The following is a 12883-nucleotide window of genomic DNA, read 5'->3' on the forward strand; positions in this document are numbered from 1 at the left end:
CATTTATAGCAGAGCGTAGCCCCAGACTTAAGAGAATATGGTAATGCATTGGCCTGATTTTTGATGGCTTTGACCGTACGACGTGCGCACGTTCATCCCTTGCAGACAAAAATTTCTTCGGGTTCTCTGAATCTTTTAATGATATTATGTACCATAGCGGATGTGATCCCAAATTCTTTGCAATTTAACTTTGAGGAAAGTTATTCTTAAATTGTTGCACTATTTGCCCACACAGTCTTCCACAGAGCGGTGAACCCTTCCCCATCTTTACTTCTGAGAGACTCAGCCTCTCTGGGATGCTCTTTTAAAACCCAATCATGTTACTGACCTGTTGCCAATTAACCTTATTAGTTTTTTAATTAGTATTATTATTTTTTAAACATTACACAATTTTCCCAGTCTTTTGTTTTCCCTTTCCCAACTTTTTTGTGTTATTATTATGGCTACAATTATAGACAGTCCATAATTATCAACACCTCTTCAGATTTACCAATAAAAAACAATTTTACAAAGGTGAGTTTCAGTTAGGGGCGGCACGGTGGTGTAGTGGTTAGCGCTGTCACCTCACAGCAAGAAGGTCCTGGGTTTGAGCCCCGTGGCCGGCGAGGGCCTTTCTGTGTGGAGTTTGCATGTTGTCCGCGTGGGCTCCCTCTGGGTGCTCCGGTTTCCCCCACAGTCCAAAGACATGCAGGTTAGGTTAACTGGTGACTCTAAATTGACCGTAGGTGTGAATGGTTGTCTATGTGTCAGCCCTGTGATGACCTGGCGACTTGTCCAGGGTGTACCCCGCCTTTCGCCTGTAGTCAGCTGGGATAGGCTCCAGCTTGCCTGCGACCCTGTAGAAGGATAAAGCGGCTAGAGATAATGAGATGAGATGAGTTTCAGTTACAGCGGTTATTATTGGTTAATTAATCAACTGGAAGACCCGCCTCACCCTTTGATCTTGTCATCTGATGACACAGCTCGTTACCTGAGATGGATTTTTTTTCAGCACGATCAGCAAGTTGAGAAAAAAACCCAGATGTTATCATCGCAGGTAAGCATGGAAAGATCATGAACATGTTTTTACTTATCAACTTCACCGATATTTCACAATATCCTGTCTAAACCTACTTTATTTCTTACTCTTTCATTTGACAGTCGCCATTTTGTATCTAAACGCATGTTTGAGAAGTCACATGAGGTGTTGATAATAGTGATCACTTTCACTGGTGTCCACCATTATCGACACCCTGTGGAATTGACATTTGCAACTGTTATGGATCGATCTTTGTGTAACATTGTTGAAGTAGATGAAGTACTTTTAAAAAAATAATTAAAAGTGCTGTGATTTATAATAATTTTTTTCTGATTCATAAAAGAATGGAATGTTTATAGAGTATTTGGAATCCTATTGCAATAATTGTGGAACAGTGTTGATAACTGTGGACAAAGGTGTCAGTACTTGTGGAACGGTGTCACGTGATCTGATGCACTAAGTAATCGGGAATCAACTCTTTTTTTTTTCCAGTGGAAGTTTGAGTAATTATTCATGCACAATTTACATATTGAAAATCTTTTGTACTTTTGCAACGGCCAAAAGATCGTAAAGGTGTCGATAATTATAGCCACCGCTCTACTTCACTGATCGATTTTTTTTTTTTTTAATTCTAATCATGGTATTGCTGTGCATATAAATGCCCAGTTGAATTATTGCCATATTCAGTGCATGTACACGCATTCAGCAGGCTACTAGATTAGACACATTTTCAATACTTATGAATTATATCCTTTTTATGGAAAAACAAATACACATTACTCAGGATTTCCAAAGCAGATTATCTTATTAGAGGTAACATTTCACAGTTAAAGGTCTCAGGTTGCTAATAGCTTCAGGGATGATCTATAGTGAATATAACTCTCAGGTCAGTCAATAACTGATCTCAAATGCATCACTTTTATCTCATGGTGGTTATAACACATTTTTTGGATGATTGGATTAATGGCACATTTTGAATTACACACTCTAAGTGTAAAGTAGTTGTCTGTGTAAACATGTAAATATATTATTAAAAATTAAAACAAAATATAGAAATTTGATTTTGATCGGCTTTCATACAAATGCCAAAGCTTTCAAATACAACTTCTGCTGTCCGCATGGACCAATTTTCACTGTCGAAATCATAAAGATTTCCTGGTTTTGTAAACACATGAAGACTTTCTAGCTTACTCAGTTACAGTAGACAGAAGGCTTTACAGAAAGGTCCACAGGGTTTGTGGTTGAGACCAATACTGAACCTGAGTGATGGAGCTGAGGATCTGTACAAGCTCATGAGTTTTTTCAAGTTCAGTTATTTGCTGTAATGATTTGTGAATTAAAAAAAAAAGACTTATTTTTCCCAGCAACACTTTTGTTTTCAGGGTAAACTGGGACAAGGTTCATTTTAAGAAAACAAAACAACCTTGGTGTGTTAAAGTCTTTCACCTTTCTCCACAAGATGGCACCGTCAGTTATCTTACTGTGGGCCAAGAACGAGGGCCCTGATCACATCCCCAAAGAGTTCAACTTCTTTGATTATGAATACTACTTTTCACTATAATATAGACTCTCTTCAATCGTACATACATAGTATTTATAGTACTGTACAAAAAACAGTTTGTCCAAATGTGAGATCTTATTGCAGTTGTGTTCCAATCTTTGGAGCTTCAACATCAAATCTGATTTTTCGATCGAGCTGAATAGTATAATTGTCAACTCATCATCAACAAAATGACTTGTTTCTCTGAATTAATGAACAAAATTGAAATTGCAGTCGGTCTGTAAATACAGTTTCTTAATAATGTGTGACCTGTAATATATTTACCTCCAGCATGGACAAGCACATTACAGCTGCAGTGAATAAAATGGGCTCTGGACAGGTTCACTTGTAATGGAGGTGTTTGTGATTGGATAATGTAAAAACTTTATTTTGCTGACAGAGTTTCATGTTTAAATGACAACGAGCAATCATGAGATTTATTTTTTAGAGGCAAATTAATAAAAAAATAAATAAAAAGAGAAAGAGGACAGGTAGGCCAGGCAGAACACGAGGCTACAGAGAAGAAATAAGAAACATAAAGGAAATAAAACACCCAGTTTCTCTCTCTCTCTCTCTCTCTGCAACCTTCACTCGATCCAGCAAACTCCACACACAAAATGCATCACCTCCCTTAAGGCCTAATGACTTACTGGCATCTTTAATATTATTACCAAGAGCAGCAGCTGGTTTGTTCCTCACCTCAGTGAAATAACAGGCTTTGTGATTACAAAGTCAATAAATCAATCACATTATCATCAGGGGTTAAATTGGGATTGGTTATGTGGGGGGGGGGGGGGGCCTCTGCCTCGTACCCGCCCCTGCCCACGCCGCCCTGCCCCAATATACTTTTTGGAAATAACCCTCTAATTTGATAACCATATCATATTGCACAGAGATATACACCTTATCTGTGTGTTGTAGGCCTATGTGTGTCTTGTAGTGCCCCCCTACACATTATGGCAGTTTGAATGTAGATTGGCTGGCCAATGTAACAGATTGTACAGGTTGTTGTACATTGGTTTGAAGGAAATGATTAGTGGGGGGTCTGGGGGTCCTCCCCCAGAAGTTTTTTATTATCATACATGTTATTTGCTGAATTCTGGTGCATTTTAATAAGTTGTTAGCTGACTTTACAGAGGTAGGTTGAGCAATATCATCTTAAATCTTGTCACATGCCTACAGGTGAAAAATGTGAAGGAGAAATGTTCAGTGAGAAAATTTGAAGGCTTGCACAATCTTAAACCAAAACAGTTGATTTATTTTGGAGGATAAATGTTAAATATGCCAAAACACTGTCAGTCAAATTGTCAATCAAATATATTCATGCAGTGAATGCAACCAAATACAAACAACACTATAACATTGGAAGCATTTATTATTATTGTTATTATTATGTATTCAATTATTTATTTGGCATGTGGTGCTTTTTGTATTGTCTAGAACATACATAAGATGAGCATATTATAGCAGCAAAATAGAAGCACAATCATTTGAATGCAGCAAAACACATACTGTCTAAAAATAAAAACACAACATATTTAGATCAGTATTATTTTTTCCCCTCTTCAGTATTATTTGATATTTTGTTTTTAATAATAAAAAAATATGATAATGATTGGATCGTATGCAGGTAAAAGGGGAGACGGTGTACGGAGAAAATTATAAACAAGTCACAACGCTGAAACACAAGCCCAAAAACTCGCAAACCACGACTTCTGATTTTTTTAAAGCGAGCTCACAAAAAAAGAATCCCCAAAATCGCTTATAAAAAGCGGAATTGGCAACCCACGCAGTGTTCCAGAAACCAGAATCTCTGATCGCAAGTTCTGTTCTAAATAGCTTTGACAGGTCGTCTTGTTATCAGGAAAACTATGATCTATCTCATAAAAGTCATGGGTTTATTGATTAATAAAACGATATTTAATTATTCAGAACTGAAAATCGTGAAAAGGGTTTGTTGCTTTTGATGTGTGCGTGATCATATGCCATCCGCTCCGAGCTTATGTGCCGGGGCTCAGCCCCGGACAGCCCCGGCCCAATTTAACCCCTGATTATCATAATAGTAATAATAGCTTGTTCTACTAAATTATTTATCATGACTTATTCACAGCAATTTCTGATAAGGATGTAAAAAAAGAATTATGCTGTGTGTTTCTTTGGCCAATGAAATCTGTGTAGTCCTCAAGTCAAGGACTCGAGTCAGTGAAACACACACACACACAGGGGAAAGACAAGAGACAGTCAGAGAAACAGAGGAAAGTAATTTCACATGGTGCTCTAAAAAGAGAAATATGGATTAAAAAAAAGCAGAGCTTTTGATGAAGAATGGACAGACCCTGACATGTTTATTCTTCACATGGGAAGTTCAAAACCAGTGTCTCATATGTTCCAAGACCATGCTGATTATTATTATTATTATTATAAATTGATTGAGAGTGTTCAAAGGGACATGCTCTTTTCAATTAATTTATATTATTCTCTGAGGTGCTTTTGTAAAGTTTGTGATATTGTTTTGATTGAAAAAGCACCTTGGTTCTTTTGCCTCATGCTGTTTTATCATGGGATGTAAACACTCCAGGCTGATTATGCAGCTGGAGCCTCTCATCTCATTATCTGTAGCCGCTTTATCCTGTTCTACAGGGTCACAGGCAAGCTGGAGCCTATCCCAGCTGACTACGGGCGAAAGGCGGGGTACACCCTGGACAAGTCGCCAGGTCATCACAGGGCTGACACATAGACACAGACAACAATTCACACTCACGGTCAATTTAGAGTCACCAGTTAACCTAACCTACATGTCTTTGAACTGTGGGGGAAACCGGAGCACCTGGAGGAAACCCACGCGGACACGGGGAGAACATGCAAACTCCACACAGAAAGGCCCTCGCCGACCCCGGGGCTCGAACCCAGTATCTTCCTGCTGTGAGGCGACAGCGCTAACCACTACACCACTGTGCCGCCCCACCTGCAGCCTGAACTCTCAAAATATGTAAATAGCTTCACTCTGATTGGTTAATATCCAACTCTGTCATCCACACACACAAAGGGGCTCTGTTGGCCAATCACAGTGGATATATTTACATATTTAAATTGAAAGGCACACCCCCAAAATCAGCCTGTTTCATTCTGTCTGTCATGTGATGCTGTGGGTCGGAGCTTCATCAACCTGCATGATGTTAACAATATTGGAGACACAAATAATAGTTTCATTCAGCTGAGACCGTTTATCATGTTCACTGTTATATTCATGGGTCTGTGGCTTTCACTAGGTGAGTTATCCATTTATTCATTTACTTTTTGTTATTTCAGAAATATTAATTGTAGAATGAGTGATTAATTAGTCTGTGTGGTGGTTAGAAAAATCAGAATGTGGGTCTGACATGTAGTTCTGGTTTGATGGTGTAAAGGTTAAACACATTATGTTCTCTTCTCTATGACAGGTGACTCCATGGCAGAGTCAATAAAGCCACTTTTCACTCAGACAGTGAGAGATGAAGGCAGTGATGTTACTCTGTCCTGCAGCTATGACTTAAGTGGTACAAACAACTACTTGCATTGGTACAGACAATATCCAAAATCTAAACCTGAGTTCCTTCTTTATATTTACCAAAGTGGAGATCTAAGTCCCAACATTCCTCCAAGAATGTCTGCTGAAGTTGATGAAAAGAAGAAACAAGTGGATCTGCTCATCTCCTCTGCTGCTGTATCAGACTCTGCACTATACTACTGTGCTCTGCGGCCCACAGTGACAGGAAATCCAACTGCACTGTACAAAAACTTTCACACAGTTTTGTTGTATTGTTGGTTGTTCTGCTGATGATTTTAAGAAACTGACATGCACTTTTGTGGGAATCTCTCTCTTTCAAAATTTATGAAGAGTTATATTATTGACACACATTCCATTATTAGTAAACAGTTTTGGTTTTTTTTGGTTACCACTGTATTCTGATCAGTGTTGTCGTGAACACAAAGCCTGTCCTGGGGCTCCCAGCTGTGAGGTGGGAATTCACCCTGGATGGACTGTCAGTTCTTCATAGAGCACCATACACAAACCCTTTCACACACTCATTCACACCTTCAGGCAGTTTCTCCAAGCAAACTTCCAACTGCAAGGTTGTTGTTTTTTATTATTATTATATATGATTAACACAGACACGGAGTAAACATGTAAAACTGCACACAAATTGACAGCAACCTGACCTCAGCATCCAACTGAGAACCCTGAAGCTGTGATGCAGCAATGCTGCCCACTGGGTCACTGTTATCATCCATTAATCCATCCATCATCTGTAGCCACTTATCCTGTACAGGGTCGCAGGCAAGCTGGAGCCTATTCCAGCTGACTATGGGTGAGAGACGGGGTACACCCTCCTCTCTCCTACATATACTCAGCTCTCACTTCCCCACTTCACAAAGTATTGTCTAGTACCCCCATGTCTAACTTTACCGAGCTGTTTGTTTTCCGCCTGATTTCCAGTGTATGACCCGTGTTTACATTTATCCTCGACCTTGTCTTTTGCTTGCTCTCTGTTGCATTGTTTGCTGATTGACTGACCCTCGCTCGTTTCCGGATTATGATTCCTGCTCTACTATTTGGCTCAGGGCACCATACAAGCAAGAACTGCCACTGGATGGATAAACCTCACACACTTTGGCACTTCTGTTGGGATGGAGTTTGCCCATGTAATTTACCACTGCAGTTTGTGTGATTTAAAGTTTTGTCACATTAATTTATATGGCATGTACTTTGATTTGTTTGTTTTAAATATTAAAGCTTTACAGAGGAAACCAATGACTGGCCTGCACTCCACATCTTCTTATTCACGTATCAGCTAGAATAAACATTACAAACCAATTAGTTGTATTTTCACCAAATGAATAGAGCTGGCCTATTTATTAATGCATTGTTTGTTTCACAGAGTCTTCAGTATGAAGCATGAAGCAAAGACTAAAAATCATTTTTAAAAGTATGAATGATCAAGCAATTAAGTAAATTTATGGAAAGAGAATTTTGCATTTTTAATCCCCAGATAGATCAGAAAGTATATCATGTGAATATTTAATTTTAGTTGTTGATGTTTACAATTGTATTCAACAACTATTTCCTTATGAATTTTTATACACAGTACCAGTCAAAAGTTTGGACACACCAACTCCTATAAATACTGTAGGTTTTTCTGTATTTTAACTCTTCTACATTGTAGAACAATACTGAAGACATCAAAACTATGAAATAACACATGACACATGGAATTATGTGGTAAATGAAATAGTGTTAAAAAAACAAACATATGTTTCATATTTTTGATTCTTCAAAGTAGCCACTGTTTACCTTGATGATGCTTTACATACTGTTGGCATTATCTTAACCAGCTTCATGAGGCAGCCACCTGGAATGCTTTTCAGTTAACAGGTGTCGCCTCATCAAATGTTATTTCATGGAATTTCTTGCCTTCTTAATGTGTTTGAGATCAAACAGTAAATCATAAATAATAAAAATACAGTAACTAGCTCAAGTCAACACTGGTAATAATCCATATCATGTCAGGAATCCCTCAACTAAGTAAAGAGAAATGACAGTCCATCATTACTTTAAGAGATTATGTTAATTTGTAAAAAAAAAAAAAAGAAAAAACATTGAATTAGAAGGTGTCCCCAATTTTTTTATTTGTACTGGGTTTTTTTTGCACAGATATTAATTTGCAAAATTAAAATAATCTTTGAAAGCTCATAACTCTTTTGTCTTTCTGTAATGTATACACTATGTGTTGTAAACATTGATGAATGTATAAAGGTTTCTCCCCTTGGTGAACACTAGATGGAGAAGTCAGTTATCTTATTGTGGGCAAAGTACTGAGAACCACACAACCCTGCTCACATCCTCCAGAGATGTTCAGTTCTTTGATGAAGAACACGACTTTTCACAATAAAACCTCTGTGACAGAGTATACCTGGTCTTCTATCATACACACTGCATATGTATTATCTGAACCCCTGCTCCGGTTACTCTTAGTATCTAATTTCAGAGACACCATTCTGATAAAACAACATAACTGTCCACGGATGACTAAACTTTCATGAGAATAAATCCTCATCTAATTCCATTTCTATGATAAAACACTTGCTGTGTCAGAAACAGTGAACTTGTCTGTAACTCTTTCTTTACTGTTCTTTCTCTTCTTCTGATGAGACCTTTAGTAGAGAAAAGTTTAATTTTTCATATTTAATGATGTTTAACTTTGTGTGTTGTTCGGGCTGAGCAGTAAGGGGTTTAATAAACCTTAATTCAGAAGCAAAAATATTATTTTCTTCCTTATTCTATGTATATTAACAAATGAAATTAAGTTGACCAGACAAAACATGAAATATCTTGGGTTCATACTGTCTACAACGAAATACAAGGCAAAAGTAAATTTTGAAATAACTGTCAGTATGACGTGTCAGACCATAACCCACTCTATTTAACAATAAACTTAAACAATAGAAGACGGCAGACAGTATGGAGACTTAATCTGGGAATTCTGAATAATGACCAAACAAAGAAGAAGGTAAAAACAGAAATTGAAAGATATATAGAGGAAAATAACAATGGCACTGTAGACCCAACGATTTTCTGGGATGCCATGAAGGCAGTCATCAGAGGAAAACTGATAGCTGAAACTGCACATGCAAAAAGAGCTAAAATGGAGGCTTATAAAATGTACAATGAAAGGTTAAGAGTATTGGAACAGGAATATCAATATACTAATGACCCCAAGATAAGTCAACAAATTAAAGATACAAAAACAAAAATTAATGACATACTTCTGGACGAAATTGAAAAAAAGAATAAATATTTTAAACTGGGCTACCATGAAGTAGGCTCAAAGGCCACAAAAATACTGGCAAAGCGTATAAGAAAACAGCAAGCAATTAGTAATATATGCAAAATTAAAGATCCTCATACAGGTGAGACAGTGTCTACCCCGGATGGTATTGAGGATATCTTCCAAAGATATTATCAAGACCTATATACACAACCTGCATCTGCAGATGAGAATGATATGATTGCATTCCTAGAAACGTTAGACTTACCCTCAATTGGACTTATACAAAATGATAAATTAACAGCAGAGATTACACTGGAGGAAGTAAAAGAAGCAATAAATACATTGAAAAACAATAAATCACCAGGGAGCGATGGATACCCAGCAGAGTGGTATAGGATGTTTGGAGAAGAGCTGTCACCACTACTCCTTGCCTCTTTCAATTGGACTCTCCAAAACAATAAAATACCCCCATCATGGTCTGAGGCAATAATTACAGTCATACCGAAACAAGGAAAAGACAAAGAACACTGTGCAAGCTATAGACCAATCTCAATATTAAATGTTGACTATAAAATGTATACAACTATAATCTCTAAACGGCTGAACTCCTTTATATCAGAAATAATAGAGGAAGATCAAACAGGATTTATAAGAGGGCGCCAGACCCATGACAACATTAGAAGAACACTACACGTAGTGGAACAAGCAAGAAAAGACAAAAAGAGCACTGTATTAGTAAGTATTGATGCAGAGAAAGCTTTCGATTCTGTCAACTGGAAATTTCTATATAAAGTGTTAGGGAGATTTGGCTTTAATAATAAATCAATACAGTGCATAAAGACACTCTATCAACAACCAACTGCAAGAATTAAAGTCAATGGGAGCCTGACAGACAAAATTAGACTACAGAGATCAACAAGACAAGGATGCTGTCTATCACCCACTCTATTTGCCATTTTTATAGAGCCGCTAGCACAGGCTATAAGACAGGAACAAGAGATTAAAGGAGTGGTGGTGAATGGCGTAGAACAAAAAATAGGACTTTTTGCAGATGACGTCATAACCTACCTCGAACGCCCAAATGAATCATTACCTCAATTGATGAAACTTTTAGAAACATTTGGACACCTATCAGGATATAAAATAAATGTTGCAAAGACACAGATATTAGCACTTAACTATAGCCCACCTAAAGAGATCCAAGAATTATTTAAACTTGACTGGAAACGTAAGGGAATTGAATATTTGGGGGTCACAATCATGAAAGGATTATCTAAACTATATAAATCAAACTATGGTAAGATAAATCAGGAAATACAAAAAGATATTGAAAGATGGTCCACATTAACACTGGATCTAAGCTCACGAATCCAGATAATCAGGACGAATGTTTTGCCAAGGCTTTTATACCTGTTCCAATCCTTACCAGTAGAGGTCCCACAGTCTCAGTTTATGAGCTGGAATAGAATAATTTCAAGGTTTGTTTGGGGTGGAAAAAGGCCTAGAATAAGATTGGAGACTCTCCAGCTGCCAAAAGAAGAAGGTGGGATGGGACTTCCCAATCTGAAAGCATACTACTATGCAGCCCAGCTGAGGTATATGGTTGGATGGTGCAAACCAGATTACACTGCAAAGTGGAACGAGTTGGAAACACAGCTTGGAGAATACCCAGTACAGAGTATTATAGGAGATGAAGACACATACAAGGTGATTAAAAACCAAATAAACCCAATAACGAAGTTTACACTAAAATTATGGTTCAGCATAATAAAAAAATACAAGATTCAAAAAGATGCTAATTCATTAAAATGGATAGCATATGATAGCAAATTCAAACCAGCTAGATATGATAAAGGGTTTAAGTGGTGGACAACCAAGGGAATCACAGCGTGGTGTGTGCTAGTGAAGAACGGGCAGCTGGAGAGTTTCCAAAATATGAAGGAAAAATTTGATTTGGATAAACAGGAATTCTATAGGTACCTACAACTTAGAGATTACTTTCTGAAAGAGATCAGGATGGACCCCTCCGGAGAAGTGCATGGTGTGATCCAACTCGTAATCAATATATACAAAGAAAACAAAATTAGAATTGTTTCCGGGTTATATAAAAAATTAATATCAAATAAGCACTCAACCAAATACATAAAAGAAAAATGGGAATCAGAATTTAAGATAAAAATCACAGAAGAAGAGTGGTTAAAGATGTGGAAGATACACCACACATCCACCAATTCACGGATCTGGAGGGAGTTCTCCTGGAAAAATCTGGTACGTTTTTTTATCTCACCCAAAGTCAAGAGTAAACAGGTGAACAAAAATATGCCTTGTTGGAGAGGCTGTGGAGTAATGAATGTGGATCACTCGCACGTTTTCTGGAAATGTGATAAAATCAGATTGTTTTGGAAAATGGTACACGATGCATTGTTGCAAATTCTTGGATATAAGATTCCAATGACTTGTACAGTATTGTATTTGTGTAACCTATGTGAAGAAAATATTAGACCGAAAGATAGATACCTGGTAAAAATATTACTAACAGCAGCTAAGAAAGCCATCACGAAGAAATGGGGAAGGGAAGACACCCCCACTCAAGATCAATGGACTCACCTGGTTGAGGAAATATACACAATGGAAAAAATGATACACCGCCTGAGGCTACAGGAAGCCCAATTCAAAGAGAAATGGAAGAGATGGACAATATTTATCACTGAACAACGACAAAACTAAAAAACTTGATTAAGGAAAAGAAAAAAAGAATATGGACAGATTATACGTAAAGAGACTCCCATTTGTTGTATTTCTGAACGTGTTTTTACTTGTTGTAATTTATTATTGAGTTGTTCCTCCTTTGTAAAGAAAAATTTTCAATAAAAATTAAAGTAAAAAAAAAAAAAATTTTTGAAATAACTGCTTTCTTTTTTATTTCCATACTGTCCCAACTTTTTCCGATTTGGGGTTGTAATGCTGATTGTGAAAGTAGAGCTAAAGCTGCATCTTGGGCTGAAGTGTGATTTCCTTACACCGTGAATATCAAGCTTTGAACACATTGTTTCATTAATGGTGAGTGAGAGGGGCTATTATCAATAATAGACTGGTTTAAAGCTGAGCTGGTATAGGGTAAGGTGGCCTGGGCCAATCTCTTACACCATCTCATCTCATCTCATTATCTCTAGCCGCTTTATCCTTCTACAGGGTCGCAGGCAAGCTGGAGCCTATCCCAGCTGACTACGGGCGAAAGGCGGGGTACACCCTGGACAAGTCGCCAGGTCATCTCTTACACCAATACAGCTTTATTAGCCATTGCACACAGGCAGAGAAATGTCTGACCAACGAGCTTTTTTGAAAGAAAGATTGATAGATGGATAGATAGATAAGCAAGTGGGGTGGGGGGTGTTGAATTTTGAAAAGGAACAGTTGAGTGCTGTGTGATCTGTCCAATATCACGGATGTAGGCCTATAAATTAAATATGAAAACATCAGCTGGAGTTTGATTATTGACAGGAACGCTGTTGACCC

The 12883-nt window shown here is 37.6% G+C and overlaps 1 gene segment (V, D, J or C); it reads left to right on the forward strand.

Annotated features, from left to right (window-relative positions):
* The first annotated feature begins 5787 nt into the window (after positions 1-5787).
* On the forward strand, positions 5788-6375 carry LOC132883961 (T cell receptor alpha variable 12-3-like). The segment is given in 2 exon segments: positions 5788-5827; positions 5999-6375. Coding segments are annotated over 2 exon segments (417 nt in total).
* The last annotated feature ends 6508 nt before the right edge of the window (positions 6376-12883 follow it).

This window comes from Neoarius graeffei, chromosome 1 (genome assembly GCF_027579695.1).
Source record: "Neoarius graeffei isolate fNeoGra1 chromosome 1, fNeoGra1.pri, whole genome shotgun sequence".
Classification (NCBI taxonomy): Eukaryota; Metazoa; Chordata; class Actinopteri; order Siluriformes; family Ariidae; genus Neoarius; species Neoarius graeffei.